At 40.8% G+C, this 16,551-nt stretch overlaps 2 protein-coding genes across 6 annotated transcripts; both read right to left on the bottom strand.

Moving 5' to 3' along the window:
* Positions 1-308: 308 nt before the first annotated feature.
* On the bottom strand, positions 309-8,983 carry RB195_007877 (uncharacterized protein; the record flags this gene model as incomplete). Of its 4 annotated transcripts, XM_064181750.1 has the most annotated exons (13): positions 309-359; positions 1,094-1,162; positions 1,219-1,319; positions 1,754-1,826; positions 1,928-2,013; positions 2,079-2,221; positions 2,281-2,357; positions 2,691-2,787; positions 7,650-7,785; positions 7,854-8,010; positions 8,085-8,223; positions 8,287-8,302; positions 8,868-8,913. In XM_064181750.1, 13 exons carry the CDS (start codon positions 8,911-8,913, stop codon positions 309-311), a joined length of 1,191 nt encoding a protein of 396 aa, XP_064038516.1. The 4 variants fall into 4 exon arrangements, with proteins under 4 accessions (XP_064038516.1, XP_064038513.1, XP_064038514.1 ...); XM_064181747.1 differs by lacking the exon at positions 8,287-8,302 and having other exon boundaries at positions 8,868-8,983; XM_064181749.1 differs by lacking the exon at positions 8,287-8,302 and having other exon boundaries at positions 7,650-7,776; positions 8,868-8,983.
* Positions 8,984-10,817: 1,834 nt separating this feature from the next.
* RB195_007876 (uncharacterized protein) lies at positions 10,818-15,960 on the bottom strand (the record flags this gene model as incomplete). 2 transcript variants are annotated; one of them, XM_064181745.1, is made up of 11 exons in its annotated part: positions 10,818-10,973; positions 11,185-11,254; positions 11,306-11,414; positions 11,843-11,902; positions 11,973-12,029; positions 12,279-12,440; positions 12,494-12,588; positions 13,799-13,862; positions 13,928-14,023; positions 14,081-14,149; positions 15,927-15,960. In XM_064181745.1, the coding sequence occupies 11 exons, from the start codon at positions 15,958-15,960 to the stop codon at positions 10,818-10,820; spliced, it is 972 nt and encodes a 323-aa protein (XP_064038511.1). The 2 variants fall into 2 exon arrangements, with proteins under 2 accessions (XP_064038511.1, XP_064038512.1); XM_064181746.1 differs by having other exon boundaries at positions 12,390-12,440.
* Between the last annotated feature and the right edge of the window lie 591 nt (positions 15,961-16,551).

Here is a 16,551-nt window from a genome sequence, read left to right as displayed (position 1 = left end):
GCGAGGATAAATCAGAACAAGAATGATATCAATGCCTAAACATACAGCGAGAAACAAAAACAAACTTCAATTTATAACCTACACAATATGAGAGCAATGACTTCATGGATTTCTAAACACACAAACACTTTAAGAATAGAAGCTAATCATAACAAAAACTGATTTAATAAAGATGAATTCCTAAGGCGTATAATATCTCCACAACTCAATGTTGAAATTGAAAAAAAAAATAGCGGAGACGTGAAGAAGTAGAAGCCAAAGCAGAAGGCACTTGACCTCAAATGGATCCAATCTTTCGAGGTCTAACATTATTCTACATTGATTCTTCGTTTACGACTAGGCGTGGATTTGGAAGTTACCTAAAAACAAAAAAAAAACAAACAAATAATGTCGTAACCATGTCTTTTCCATAAGACGGATTTTCGAAACAAGTCAAATGATAGAATGAAAGACAACTTCACAACGTTCACCCGTTTCAGAAGAATTTTTGGAGATAAAATATTAGTCACAACATCAAAAATCAGGAAAAAAAAGCTTAAGCAGCAAATCGGTTTGTTCCCCTAAAAAGTTCTGGACCCGAATAAGTACTATATTTCATTTGGAAGATTCTGGGAGGAAGATTATATGGATTATTTTGGATCTATCTTCCTTCATTTAATTCCATAAAATCGGAAGATTAAGGGTCACATAGAAACCACCGAGTTTAAAAGCGACGGAACTGTAAACCAGGACTACTAACGAGAGCCAGTTGGCATCACGGTTTGTTTGAACAAATTGCGTTAAACTAGAGAAAAAAAAAACTATGAGCAAGCACGTCTCATTGACGGTGGGTGGATGTTTCGCTTTTCACACGCAAACACATAATAATAATGGTGCCCCAGTCATTAACAACGAAAAATCGAAAGGAAACTAAGAACTTTAAGAACTATGTAGAAAAAAGAGCAATCTTCCCTTCATATCTCTCTTTTATAGCTTAACAGCAGTAACTGAGGCGTCAATAAATAATATCGATTTAATACGGAATTCATGACTAAGGAAATCCGAAGCGTGCCCATAGGGTGATTACGGAGACTTGTAAAGGAAAGTAACTCACCCCCGGCATTTCAAATAGCAGTTTCTGCGAATTCTGAGCTGTTGTGGATGCCGCTGCGGACATCCTTTTCTTAAACATGAAATTTTTTTAACCATGACGACGAATAAACAAATCAACACACATACCTTTTCTATAGGAAGAGGAAAAGATTTCCGTATTTTACCAAACTTAGTCGCTGGTGCAGCTGATACTTGGTTTTGTTTTCCATAGGTTTCAGATTTCTCATCTGAAGAATGAACCTTCAGCACGAACATAAAAAAAAACACAAATTCGTTACTATCGTAGTAAGATAATTGATAAAATTCCGGGAAAATATTGAGAAAGAAAACCAAGTAACAGAAAGTACATGTTATAAAGCAAATCGAAAAATAGAACAATAGAATAACAAATACGATCACTTTAACTAACAATGAATAAAGTTCGATAAAAATCTAGGTGGCTGGCGTTAGTTAACGCGGAACAACCAATACTGTGGAGACTGACAGCTGACAACAAATACACAAGCTATGGGTGCAGCTGTTGCAACATTATGCATAAAAAGCAGTGGACATTGATAGTGCGACAGCACTTAAAAAAAGAGTACTTTGCTATGCATCAAAATATCAGACTTTCATATTTAAAAATTTCAAAGCGTAGTACCAGTATAGATTTAGACTCTACCTTTGACGTTTACACCGTTCACATGTGGTATGTCCACTGGAAAAGTTTCTTTTTCTCGAGGCTGATACAAATCCTAAAGGAAAGCAAATGAATACCACTCGTTACTACGACAATATGAAGAAAAAAATAACAACGAATTTGTTCGAACAAATTATTTTACGTTGGACTACCTACCACGTTAGAGGCAATTTTTCGTCTACGAGAACTAGATCCAGTAGGGAGAACAGACAATTTTATAAGTTTGGGATCAGCAGCAACCACTCAAAGAAATATATATGTAGCAGAATCAGTAGTAGATAGATAAAGAGTACACTATGTCACCCACTGTAAGCTTTTTCTCCACATATTCTATGCTCAGTGGAAGCAAAAACATTGCAGAATTCTTCTGAGGCAAGACGTGTCATGGTGTACTCATCTCGAAACTGGATAGACACAGGCTCTGATGACATTACACAATAATCTGGATATCTGAAGGCAACACATGTTGATCGTACATTTTTTGGTCCATGGTTAAATGATAAACTTACAAGAATGAATTGTTTATACCGTTAAACCATACGTCATAATAGTGTTCGGATTCAGCCAAAGGTAAGTCGTAACCGTACTGGAAGAAAGACATATTCGTAACTTGAACAGTTTCGCACAAAAAATTAGCAGACTACATAAATCAAAATACTTCCTTTATTCATATGGCTATATGCACTATGAGTATCATATGACTTACTGGGAAAGTTTGCGAAGTTTACGAGTTTACCGAAAAAGGTCTTATCAAACCACTTTCCTACTAAAAATATTCTTCTTCAAAACCAGTATGAATGAAAATAATTAGAGAAGTGGTTATTTTTTATCACGAGTTTACTCCCTTCTTCTATTCTTTTTTTTCTTTGGGGAAAAACAGATTTAATTAATATTGGAGCCTGGAGGACAAAACACGTACACAATTCTTCCAGTATGCTCTCATCTCCCCATAAGTGGCGAATCCACAGTCCGGGGGAAGACGACTATGCTTTTCTACCAGTTGTCCTCTGCCGAGTCTAAAAAAAGTGCTAATATTCTGTAAATGTATTATAGGCAACGTATCACAAAACTGAACAAATGTTGGATTCTCTTTGGACAAAAGTAGATTAGAGATATAGATTAGAAATATACGTAGATTACGACTATGATTGTGGTCTTGCTCAATCCCCCCTTATCGTCCTGGCGTGGGAACGGCGCTTGTCCCTACGACGTAGGAAAAGACGCGAAACCCTTGTCTACGCGCCGCGTCCACCGGCGAGCGGTTGAAGATCAATGAGGTTCTTTTGTCAGCCTTTTCAAGCAGAATCAATGAATAAACTGCTGAGGAAACCGGCGCGTGCACGAGAGAGACGCTTTTTCACGTAGCTGGTAGAAACAAACACTGTTTCGGCGCCGTTTTTCAGGCAGACTACAGGATGCAGCAGAGTGGGGCTACGTTCATATTCGTAATATGGATCCGGAACTCTACATTTGTGCACAACGTCGTCAATTTCGTGATACGCGCCTTTAACTAACAACATGTTACTTTATGTAATGCCTGAGATCTTTGATTGTATCCAATTCTCACAATAAAGGTATTATATCGCAAAAATAATCTTAAAAAGAAGAAGGAACGAAAAGAATAAAAAAATAATTCAAATAATAATAAAAAGGCACTCGCAAGTGTGCGAAGATGAAAAATGTGAGCATATATTCACCAAATTGACTAGGTTTTTTTCAATGATGTCTATAGTAGGGTAAAAACGGTATGAAGCTCTGTGCAGTTGCGTAAGCGGATGCGCTCAAAGCGGCTCGGAAGAGCGTAGCGGTTAGCACGCTTACCAGCATCATCTATCGCTGCAGTTAAGGTTGGTCCCACCCCAATTCAAGCGCCATCTGCGCCGCTTCGAGTGCAGATGCTTGCGCAACTACACCGTGCTTCATTTCGCTTCGATTCGCATGTATATGCTGTTTCTTGGCTGGTATCCATTGGAAATGACTGTAACTTGTTTACCAAAACTAATTTGAAGTTTTTTCTCTTTTTTTTTTGAAAAGAAAAATCAACTAGGTGCTCCTCCAAAAAGACGGTTTGTTATCAAGCATTTCGGTTTTTCTGATAATCCATGGGTCTCGTTAGTTTCGCACAGTGACATGCATCTAATTCTTCAAGCCACACTAAGAATCAATTACAAAAGTTATTACATCACTTATTACAATATACTTGACTAAACTAAGAGTAAAGCGAAAAAACGAAGAGAAATATTTCAATATAAAAAAAAAAACATTTCTGAAGCAGAAGCCAGGATTTTGACGGTTACTAGAAATGCCTACGCAAAGTAGACGTCGCCCATTGACAACGCAATCTTATGCAAACACATGATAGTACATCCTTAGTACCAACAAATGAAAGTGCATTAGTGATACGGGTAACAACAATTTGAAGCAAAAGTTCCTTTTTAAACGCACAACAATTGTGTCGGAAAAGAAAAAGAAGTAAAGGAAGGAGAAAATAAGCAAAAGCAATGTAAACATAGACTTCTACCATATTTCTTAACTGCTTTGATTGTAGACAGAAAGAAGGAAAAGAATGAACAAAGGAAGAGGATATAACTGTACGACTGCGGGTGAGCTGAGATAATCCATGAATACAAACAAACAGATACTTGACGGCACACACTGCGAGATTGCGCAGTTTCCAGCAAGCAACCAATAAATACTCCTATCTCGTGATTATTACAGCGGACATTGATCTTTCTAAATGAGCCCGAAACATCGCGGATAATCTAATCCAAATCCATGCGCATCAATAATAATCACGCATTGGTTTAAAAAGAGATAGTAAAAATGTGAAGTCTATATGTCCTCAGCACTCATTGGAATCGTTCTACTGCAAAGTTTTGAAGATTCTTATGCATACATACATGTTATGAAACTATTCCATGTTATGAAGAACATACGAACAAAAGCTTGGAGCGAAATGTTACCAAATTTTCGGCTTCTACATTAAAGCGGCACTTAAGAAACAGCACAAAGACGACAACAATCTAATTTTAAAAACATTAGAATGAAATCTTTAACATCATCCAACTATCTATCATGTATCACCAATACCAAATGCTATAAAGTGAGCCACAACACAAGGGGCGGAATAATAAGCACAACTCCCACGATAACGTCGGCAAAAAACAAAGCATACGTCTACAAATATGTGAAAGATCGAAGCGTACACGCCTAACGCATCGATTGTGTGAATCACACAAGTCGGTGTGACATCGTTTGGTTGTAACTCATGGGAATGCCAGATATTTGATGGCTACGAATAATTTCACACTTGAAAATTAAAACAATACCTCACAAAATTCAGCAGAAGAATCGACACAATTTCCTAACAACAAATGATTTCGCGGGAATTTGAAGACGTAAGCACAGACGGAATAAGAGCTTATTCTATATTGGCTTAACTATTTACTGATTTCGAACCGGTCTTACTTTTAAAGGACTTTTGAAGATGCACTGAATTAGAGCTTTAGTTAACGAAACTAATCAGCAAACAAAATTGGAGAAGTGGCGCTTCTAACAAGTAACTCAGCAATGAGGTGACGACAGATTTCTTTAGAGGCGCTTATGGGCAAAATCTGCAAAAAAAAACAGGAGAGAAAAAGTAAAGAATAAGAAACGTTGAACTGCTACCGCTCTTTTCCACCATAAACAACAGTAGGACTATTTCTGATACTGTATATAAGAAATGTGTCTTCTCTAAAAAAAATTCTTTTCAGAGTTACAAGTGACTCAAAGTAAATATTACAAGTTAGACTCATTCATAAAGAAAACATAACAACACTAACTAGACAAAAAAAAGTATGTAGGCGTCTTGAAATATACGAATTCCTTTCATAAAAACAACAACAGGAATAAGATAAGAAATAATCTAGACGAGAGATAATCTTTATACGAATTCTTCATATTTTCTATACGTGAGAGATTATCGACACTAGCATCGACGAATCACTGTGTTGGAATCCCATCAAAATGCACTGGTTCTTTGTGGAAGGAATGACGCCAGATGTTGCATCCAAAAAGCTATTGAAGTTGCTGGAAATCCACAATGTGTCCCAGATGCATCTCGGAAGTGAATGCAAAACAATCGTATCACCAAACTAACAACACTCAGTGTTCGAACAGAAAATAAGAATGAATCTGCCAGATAATAATATAGGTGACTGAAAAATACAACAAAGAAAATGAAAAAGAAGTGAAAGCAGCTCAAATGCAGATATTTCATTTTCATACAGAAATTTAGTCGTCTCACCTGTCAATTACTTTGTATTCGCCGAAGCCGAAACTAATGTTGTAAAATGTCCCTTTAGCTATTCATAAGGAAACATTTGACTTAGACAGCGAGCTCTTTCACGTGCAGATAAGGTACATATTTCAGGGAGATTCTGCCTCGAGGATGACACAATTATTAGCCGCCGTATGGAATGAGAGCTTCACTCTGAGCGACATCAAAGGCATAAAAGTTCGCATGTTTCCTACCCACCGTCCTACGCAGATACTTCTGACGCTTATCGCTTGGCACCCACTGCAAAGAGCGAGGTCACCACTACATCATTATAGTATGGTGTGTCTGCCAAAGATAATGGCACTGAATGAAGAAGATTTCTATTTTTGGTAGTTGGAAGTATGAGGTCCGGGGGCCAAAACCTCGGAATATTGGGGACAACCAGATGCATCTATCTTTAGTATAACAACCACCTTGCCAGTGTAAAACAAAAGTGTTATGAACAAGGTTTTGGAATCAAACTGCAATTGCGCGCTTTTTTAAACAAAAAAGCACATATGCACGGAAGAAGAGAAGAAGAATTTGATTATGAAAGAACCCCGTGTTAATGATTATCAAAGATGGAACAGACAGAAAGTCAGAAACGGAAGCTCATACCGAAGGAAATTCGATAGCACTGGCATCACGTAGCATACACAAATGGATTGGACTCTAAGGACAGCTTCTGGGTACATTTTCCTTTCCTTCAACATAGTGTACTATTAGCCAATGGAATGTAGAGAGAAAGTAAGTCCGGATGAAACGTCTGTAACCCTACTACTTTCAGTTTCACACACTTGGTAAATAGATGTTCCTCTTTCTGGAATAGATATTTCCAAGATCCTGCAAGAGTAACACTGCTTAATTCCCTTAACACAACTTCTTATCACTAATATGGGATTAACGAGCGGAAATTCCACTTCCAATATCTTTCACTCATACTATATTCGCCTTTATGCAAACTCATACTTTGCACTAGTGATTAAGTAAGATATATACATCCATCGTTTACTTCGCATGTTGAGTATGTTGCATTTCGACGGAGAACAGTTATAGTAGTGTAAAAACAATGCTCGGTGCAGTTTGCGTAAGCGGCTGCGCGGTGCGGGGGAGCGTAGCGGTAATGATTGGCAGAGATCCTTGAGATCCTTGCTAGGACCTCTCATCACTGCAGTTCGCGATGGTTCCAACTCGATCTCAATCGCTAGCTCCATCGCGCCGCTTCGAGCGCAACCGCTTACGCAATTGCACCGAGCTTCATGTCGTTCTGACTTTATTATAGCCCGGCGGTATTTCTCCGGTGTGAGCGAGCATCCTTCGCGGTAATTCACTGATCTTTCACATCCTTTGAGTCGAAGACCAATTTTGCTTGAAGCGAGCATCTCTGCGTGTTTCCGTTCTTTAACGGCATCCTTCTCACCTGCCACTTTCAAGACAATGAAACAATTTCAAATGCGGGAAAACGCAAGGGAGCATGCGAAACCAACAAGAAACTGTTTGAAATTGATTAGATACAGAAGATTCGGGCAAAATTGCTTTTGCCATGCTCCTATCTATTCTACTGCTATTTCAACATACTTCGGAAGACAGTAAACCCATTTGCGTCCGGTTGGTGGCTCGTCGAGTTCCCACGTTTCAAGTCGGAATAGGCGAACTATTTCGGGAGTAACTCGCAGAAAAAGATCCCCACAAGATGTGCAGTAAACTGCAAACGCTTAAAATGCATCTATCATAAACCACAGAAATTCCAGAATTTTATAGACACATATAAAGAAGACTCACATATCCGAACTGCTTGCTGAACCTCTGGTTCTAGGAATGGTCCTTTCAGCAGCGCCTTACCACATCTATAGTAATGATGTGGTTCAAGCCAGACGACTATCGAGTAACGAAGACATTCCTCTACTGAATGGGTGTCAGCGCGATTGTTCTGCTTGACCTACAATAACAGCTCTTTGTCAGCAAAGCAAGATCAATTACAGAAAAACAAAGAGAGAAGAAAAAAATGCATACTTCCAAACATTCCTTCTGGAGCCAAGAATGAAATTCTGTCCCTTTGAAAAAGTCAGTAGAAGCGAGTACGATGATTTCTTTCAGATCCCGTTGAGGGGCTACAAGTGCTCCGGAAGGTGCGAATACCGATAGGAAATCTCTGGAATTGTTGTAGTTACTCGAAAAATCACATAAAAACTTAATTAGTTAGTTGTGATTTAACCGAAATCTGCTTGCTTCTGTGCAGGATACTCAGAGATTTTCATTCCGGAATTTCATGGTGTTGAGACAGTCCACGGGTGGGGGGAGATTTAGATTTCGTATTGATTTTGTAAGGGATTGGATGTTCTGCACTTGCGAGTTCACCTGTTGTTCTCAAGGTGTAGCGATAGCACAAAATTTAATATCTCCACTCATAAACACCTGAATATTTAGCATCACGTTTTTTTTTAACGTAAAAATGGAAGCACAGAAGAGGGCAGAGACGAAAGGAAGACACAGAATGAAGTTCGACCAGCGTTATGTTATACTAGTAACTCTATGGCACCAGAAAAAAAGGAGAAAAAAAGAAAATGCAAAGTTTCTTTCTGATCTGGATGATACTTTCATCCTGGTAATATGAATAAGAACAGCTCCAACTTCAATTGTCCCTTTAGAAACGTTAATAATACTCTTTTGACGGAACATATTCTTGCAACGGTTTCGCTGAACCTTGTTGGAGATATGCTTCAGAGGCGTAACTATATAGAACAAAGACGAAGAAAATAAAAAGAAATGACATCAAATTCTTTGGATTTTGCTCACCTGCATATTTTTTGTTGAATACCATGAGGTGCCGCAGATCTGCCATTGACACTTTGATTGATCTCGATACGAAAAATTTCACATGCATCCAGATTGAGAGTGCACAGTTTAAACATGCTGTAACCTAATCATTTACATCGTACAACAAATTAGAATAAGCATTCGTGGAATTTTCGCAAAGGGAGGAGGAGAAGGGAGGAGGCACTCAGTGGCGCCCTTATTTCTCGAAGTAAATAATCAAATCAGTCCCGGGCCCTAAGGTCCAGTAGGCATTAGTCTTTAAGGATCTATGACATGTAAACTAAAGTTACTAAAGGAGAAAAGTAGGTTAGAGCTTCGGGAAATAAGGGCACCACTAAGTGTCCCCCCTAACCACATTTTCCCTTCAGTGGCGCCCTTATTTCTTATTTTTTCTCTCAGTAACTTTAGCTTACATGTCATAGCTCCTTTAAGACTAATGCTTAGGTTGTGAGGCCCTGACTGGTCCATTTATTTTCTTCGAGAAATAAGGACGCCACTGATTGCTTCCCCCCCCAACTACTTTTTACCGCAAATAAGAAAGATGTCCTTAGGTGTTTGCTTAGGAGTAAACAGGTACAAACCTGTATTCGATAATCAGAATAAATCACAACAGTACACCACTTCACAGGCACTGCGTCTGTAAAGCATCAGCAGTGAACATACAGCCGAATCAAAACGGCTCGGTTGCGTAAACCGCCAACCCCCAGAGTTTTAAGTCCGTAGTTTGACCCGACCATAGCATATTAGCGTTTTCGCCGTAAGAAGGTAGAATCTTCGTGTAATCGCCGCGAAATCTGTTCACACACGCGAGGGCGACGCGTCTGCGCGGCGGACGCTCCTTCTATGCTTAAAGGCAGTGCATAGTCGGGTGAAAACGACATATAGTTGGGTCAAAACGACATGAAGCACGGACCGTTACGTAAGTCACCGCGCTCGGAAGCGGTGCGGTCGAGACAGCGGTTGGAATCGAGGTGGGACCATGGCGAAGTGCAAAGGTGAGTGGCCGCAGTGAGGGTCCTTACGCGATCCCAACAGCTACGCTCCGCCTCTCCGCTTCGAGCACAGCCGCTTGCTCAAATGTCCGTGCTTCATGTCGTATTGACCCGACTATAAATCACGAGTGTTGTGGTTGCAGTGCATTTGCGTACGCGCTCAAATCGGCGCGCGATGAAAGCAGTAGTATGAACCAGCAGCACCTGTACCGATGGGTGGATTTAGCAAGGGTTTCACCACGCTCCTATCCGCTACGCTCCACTGAAGCGCCTCGAGAGAAGCAGCGTATGCAATTGCGTACGATCTTCATGTACTTTTGACACTGTTATATAGTCGGATCAAAACGACATGAAACACGGACATTTGCGCAAGCGGCTGCGCTCAGAGCAGAGCGGTGGAGCGTAGCGATTGGAATCGTGTAAGGATCCACGCTACCGCCACACACCTCTGCTGTTCGCCATGGTCCCACTTCGATTCCAACCGCTGTCTCTACCCCACCGCTCCCGAGCGCGGCCGCTTGCGCAGCGGTCTGTGTTTCATGTCGTTTTGACCCGACTATATATCACAAAGTTAACGCAATGTCGAAACCTCATGGAAAATATGGAGTTCACGGTGTAGATTATTAAAATGAGCGCCCCTCAATTCTCCAAGATCTCACTGGATCACCAAACACTCATTTCTTCGTAATGGGAGTTCTGTGTAGCAACTCGTGCGGCATAGTATATTTCAGTACTAATGTCCGTAATTTCACAACATATAGGACAAATGACAATAACGGTTAATGACGATAAATTCTCGAAAAAAAAGAAGAGTTTGGACAACTAAAAGGTTTGTAAACACATACAATTCGTTGTCGTATTTATCAACGAGGGCACTTTACTTCTAAAAATTCTGTACATTGCTGAATCTTTGAGTAGTTGGTTCCACTCTCCAATGCTATAAATGCGGATGGGTAGCCGTGCGGATGCGATGATAAGGCTGATCTGGAAGAGCACGGATCCGGAATGGCTGAGGAGGTGGGATCGCAAATGGACGTAGATAACGTGGCGGTACAACTCTGCGTGTGCTCCGTAACGACGTCGTGTTTGTGTTCTGTAAAGTCTTATTCATATATCCAGAAATCCCATATTAATCAGACCAACAAAGATTCCTACATTTTCGTGAAGTCTGTTCAACCAGGCAACCGCGACGCATCCTCGATTGGAGCAGGGCAGATGGGAAAAGAACTGTGCAAAGTGGAGGAAGAGCGGCAGGCGCGTCGCGGTCACCCGGGCGAACACATTCGGCGAAAACTATAGCATACCTCCGAATTTGTCGTCGATCTAGCAAACATCGAAGTGGTCCTTGTGAGAACAACTGGGTTACGATGAAGACTGTAATAACCAGTGATAGAGGGAATCTAACACTCAAAATTCTAGTTGCACCTTTTTCTCTTCCAGTGTCCTTTATATGAGATTGGAGCCATGCGTCTGCGGTTTTGAGGCTCAGAAATAGATCGATGTCGATAGGAACTCACGTTATTCAATGTTTGCACTACAAGAAAAAAAAAGAAAGTGTTATCCTACAGTAAGGAATGTCTTGGAATAATCTCAAAATCGAGAATTACTGATGAAAGAGTTGCAAGAGTTTTAGGCTCAAAAGAGGCCATGGACTATCAGTCTAACTTCCAAAAATTTTAATTTAATTTGAAAAACAACGGGAATCATGGCGATCAAGGTGTTTATAGTAGAATCAAAACGACGAGAAGTACGGTGGAGTTGCGTAAGCGGCTGCGTTGGAAGCGGTGCGGTAGAGAAAGAGGTCGGAATCAAGGTGGGACCATAACGAACTGCAGCCAAAAATGGTCTTAGCAAAGACTCCCCGTCGATACCAACCGCTACGCTCTACCGCACCGCTTCGAGGGCAAGGGCTTGCGCAACTGCATCGTGCCTAATGTCATTTCGGCGCGACTGTAGACTGACCTGGCTTCCTGGCTGATGTTCCATCAAGACGAATAATGGTCCTGCTTGGATTTCGAGGATCTGCAACGATTAGTTTGCTGTTCAGGAGAGTCTATTCATCACATCTAATCAAAAACAATGCGTGACTCACCAATTTCCACTGCTTTCCTGTTTTCGATGAAAATCTGAATTGGGGTGACGGGAAACGCTGAAAACCGGATACCCTCGTAAAAAAGAAGAAAAAACCAACCAAGTAAACCAGTTACAATTACGATGTATAGCCGGGTCAAAACGACATGAAGCACGGTGCATTAGCGCTCAAAACGGCTCGGGACGGAGCAGTTGGGACCGAGAAACTGCAGCGATGGGTGGTGCCAGCAAGGGTTTCAGCACGCTCCTAACCGCTACGCTCCACAACACCGCCTCGAGGGAAGCCGCGTACGCAATTGCACCGTACCTCTTGTCGTTTTGACGCTACTATAATCTGTACGAATTTCTTCTAGAGCTTTCATTCGTAACAAAACTGCAATTGTTAACAATATCTGACTACTAGGAAATGTTTCCTTACAATTTGCTTCTGTCTTTGGTTTCTTCCTCTTCTTTCTTCTCTTAGATGGAACTGAATTAATGTTGGATTATTCTGAACATTGAAATCAAAATATGTTCACAAACCCGGCTGCAGATCAGGAGTGGTGTAGCTATGCGGCATGTAGTCACGGCGGTTAGTAGTAAGAGGTCGATCCAAGTCCATAATTTCCATTGGGGTTCTACGAGTAGTCATTTACAAAGAGAAATTTGTTACTCAATGAACTGTCTGAACGATTCTTTCTCTATTCAACAACCCAAAAAAAATCAACAAATACACTAGATAGTTCCATGGATCCGTTCCGTTTGATACAACGAAATATACAAGTGTCAGTATAGTCGGTTCAAAACGACCTAAAGCTTGGTGTGGTTTGGTAAGCGGCTACGTTCGGAGCGGCTGAGTGGATCTAGCAGCGGTTCGAATTAAAAACTCTTCCTAGCTCCACTCATCGCTAACGTCCTAAAGGAAACTGTAGTTGGGGTGCCAGTAGCGCCCTGGAGGCTCTATCTTACTTTTTCTCTTAGTAACTTTAGCTCACATGTCATAGATCCTCTTAGACTAATACTTAGGTCTTAGGCCCCAACTGATTTAGTTACTTACTTGCAGAAATGAGATCGTCACTGAGCGCTTCCTCCTTCTTTCCCTCTCCCCCTTGCCTCAAACTACATTTTATCCAAGTCCTACTACCACGAATGAGGATCGCAACCGTTAGCGCCAGCGCGCCATGCCAACCGCAGCCACTTGTGCACTTGCACCGAACATCAGGTCGGTTTCATCATTTATAGGTTAAAAAGTGCATTTTGCAAATCTAATGCTGTTAAAGGGCGGGTGTGGTGTAGCGGATAGAGGTTCCGCTTCCTGCACGATCGATAGGAGGTTCGAATCCGCCTAAGTGCCCACCAAGCCTTTCATCCCTCCGGGGTCGATAAATTGGTACCAGACTTGTCTGGGAGGATAAAAACACTGACTTGACACATCGGCTAGCCCCCGCAAGTTATTATATGGGCCAGTTACATGTTCGTAAACTTCAAGCGATTCTGAATTGAAGTGAACGTGGGGGCGCATCCCAAGCGGATTGATTAACGCCAGAAACTTTAATTTTATCCTTTAATGCTGTTAAAACTGGAAAAAGTGCAGTTTGGGGTGGGTCAGGATGCGAGCACTCATCCAGTTTTGTTTCTGTAAGCTCTATCTTCGTTTTTTCTCTTAGTACATAGTTTTGGCCTACATGTCACAGATCCTCTAAGACTAATGTTTAGGTTTTCTTCCCCTGACTGCCTTAGTCGTTCACTTCCAGAAATGAAAGCGCGGCTAAGTGCCCATCTCCCCACCACATTTTACCCGTGAAAACTTTTATCGCACGTCTAAATTTCTATGGGAAAAATCATTACCTCAGATCGTACGGGTCCATAGGCAAAGGCTGTTGTCTTATCACTTCAAAGTCATCATCATAGTCTGAAATGTTTATTGACACTTAGATCGAAGTGTTATGAAAACGAGAGACTACACTAAAAGATTACCAGTAGTCATTCGTTTAAATGATGCGGCACTTCTACTTCGCTGAAAATTTTCCATGATAGGAGATGATTCCCTGCTTGGAATTGGCGTCCATCGATCTGGAGATTTCATTAGCTTGTAACGTTCTCCCCGAGGCTACCCTATTGAATCCTTACCTCCACAAATTTTGCCATCACCACAAATGAGATCGTCAAATGAACCTCCCCAGCTGCTCAATGGTGACACTAGAATTAAGAAAAGATGCAAATAATAGACGAAGAAATGAAATACATGTTTATATGAATATATGAAATGCAAGTAATAAACGAAGAAAGTGGGAGCGTTCGTAAATTTTTGTCAAAACGACATGAAACACGGTGCAGTTGCGTAAGCAGCTGCGTTCGAAGCCGCGCGGTGGATAAAGTGGTTGGAATCAAGGTGGGACCTTGCCCCGCAGCAATGAGACTGTAAAGAGATCCCATTCGGTCTACACTTCGAGCGCAACCGTGTACGCAACAGCAAAAATGTTGCGCAGTTCCAAACTATGAGTTCCGGCAGGTGACTACAACATTACCGTGTAGTTAGTTAGCGGGTGGATTGTGGCTAGAGGAGAGAGTTAAGGGAAAGTCGCTCACCGCAGACTACCGTACAGTTGGCTTAAAACAAACTGAAACCTAGTGCATTTGTGTAACCGACTGTGTATTCGATAAGAGACTCTCAGTAGCTCTTGGTAAGTAAGAGGTAAGTCACACTGGAAGTAGCTAGACTCTCACCCGATTGTAACCGCAGGCGCAACCAGGGTTCAGGTCGTTTTGACCCGACCGTAAGTCCAGGGGAAGCACAACTGAATCCAGCACGGGGATAGTGAATTTTAGACTGGGAACTGTACTGAACAGTGACTATGGCTTCCGGAATTACGTAATCCGAGCGACAATGCACTAAAATCAGAACAACCTCAAATTGCTAATAACTTTTTTCATTCGAGAATTCGAAAGTTGTTTATGCTTAGAACACTTACGGTTTTTAGTGCGCTTTTTTCCTTGCATATGTCAAGAGCAGGTGGTGTCATTAGTGATTACAGTCCGGTCAAAACGACGTGGAGTTTGGTGCATTTGCGTAGGCGGCGGCGTTCGAAAGGCGCAGTGCAGCTATCGGCGGTTGTTCTCTAGATTGGATCATTGTTAGCCTCACTCGGCGAGCGAGTGCAGCTAGCAAGGTTCTCCGGATTCTAAGCACTTCGGATTATAGCTTTACCGCACCGCATACGAAAATATACACCAAGTTTCAAGTTATTTTAGCTTGACTAAACCAATCGTGATGCGAAGAGAGGCCCCTATTTTCTCTTTAACCGAATCTTAGGTGTTTGCTGTAAAAACGGGAGGATTTGGGAAAACTTAAAGGAATCTTTATCTCTTACTTTGATTACTCTTTCATTTGACGTTGGTTGATGGAAAAATTTAACCGTAAAAAAAGAATTGAAAGCAATTAGATCTTGGAGAAACTCCTACTTTTCACTTCTATTTTTTCTCTTATTTTTCATTGTTTAGAGGAAAATGCAATCGTTTGGGGTATTCTTAATATAGTACAATTAATAAATATAATATTTGCGTCAAAATTACTCCATCAAGAAATCGTTAAAGCACATAATCGCTCAAAGCATACATTTTTAGCAACAAATTATTATTTTTGAGACAAATTGCACAATTCTACAGGAAATTAAACAACACTGCAGACATTCTCGTTAATATTTGAACGCAATTGGAATCAAATTCTCCTGTTTTTTCCGTTTTCCCGAAAAAGCAGCGAACAACAACAGAGAGTCCAAAAAATTCTTGAGTTGGAAATTTTACATCACCGTACTAGAGCTGCATGAATTTACTTTTTAAATTTCTCGAAATTTAATTGAAATTTTCATTTTTTAAAACAACTTTTTCTAGAAATTTAAGCAATGACTCTTTACTAGTGTAAACATACAAATCTTAGGAATTACAAAATATTTCACAGAAGAAAAAAAAAACTTACTGGCTTTGTCTTCTTTCGACGTTTTTGATCCCATCCTGAGGAATAAATACGGAAGGGACGAGTCATAGCAGTAACTTCGTCATTTTGAGGAAGACTAATGAATCAGTGTTCACTTCAGCCGCTGTTCTTTATGCGGGCATTCTCTATGGTGACGTGCATGTGCGATTATGCTAATTGTTTAGCTGACGGAAGAGATGGAAGCGGGATGGAAATTGGTTCCGGAGAGCTTCGAGGATACAAATTACAGATACGCAAAAATTTAAGTGCTTCCCCAGGATTATTCCCTGTTTTCTTGTACATTATTCAAGAACAAACTAAATTTTTAAATTCAAAAAAATCACCTAGTTCCTGAGATGGTCTTTCGAAGAAAAATTTGATACTCACACAATGTCCTACGCAAAAAGGAAAAATCAACTGGCATTTTTGCGGGAAAAATAGAAGTATTTCTGGTGCTCGCTTGCGTAAATCGACGAGCAATGGGACCTTGGCCGGCTAGGTCACCCCGTAGGTCATTGTTTAGGTTAGACACAGGTGCTCATAAACCTCAACGATTACGAATTGCAGTAAAACGGATCCTAAGTGGATTGATACGCCAGCGACTTTATCCCTTTGTACTTTATCATTG

Source organism: Necator americanus, chromosome I (genome assembly GCF_031761385.1).
Source record: "Necator americanus strain Aroian chromosome I, whole genome shotgun sequence".
In the NCBI taxonomy this organism is placed as follows: domain Eukaryota; kingdom Metazoa; phylum Nematoda; class Chromadorea; order Rhabditida; family Ancylostomatidae; genus Necator; species Necator americanus.
Note: the sequence above shows the minus strand (reverse complement) of the source record. Positions and strands in the feature narration are given on the sequence as shown.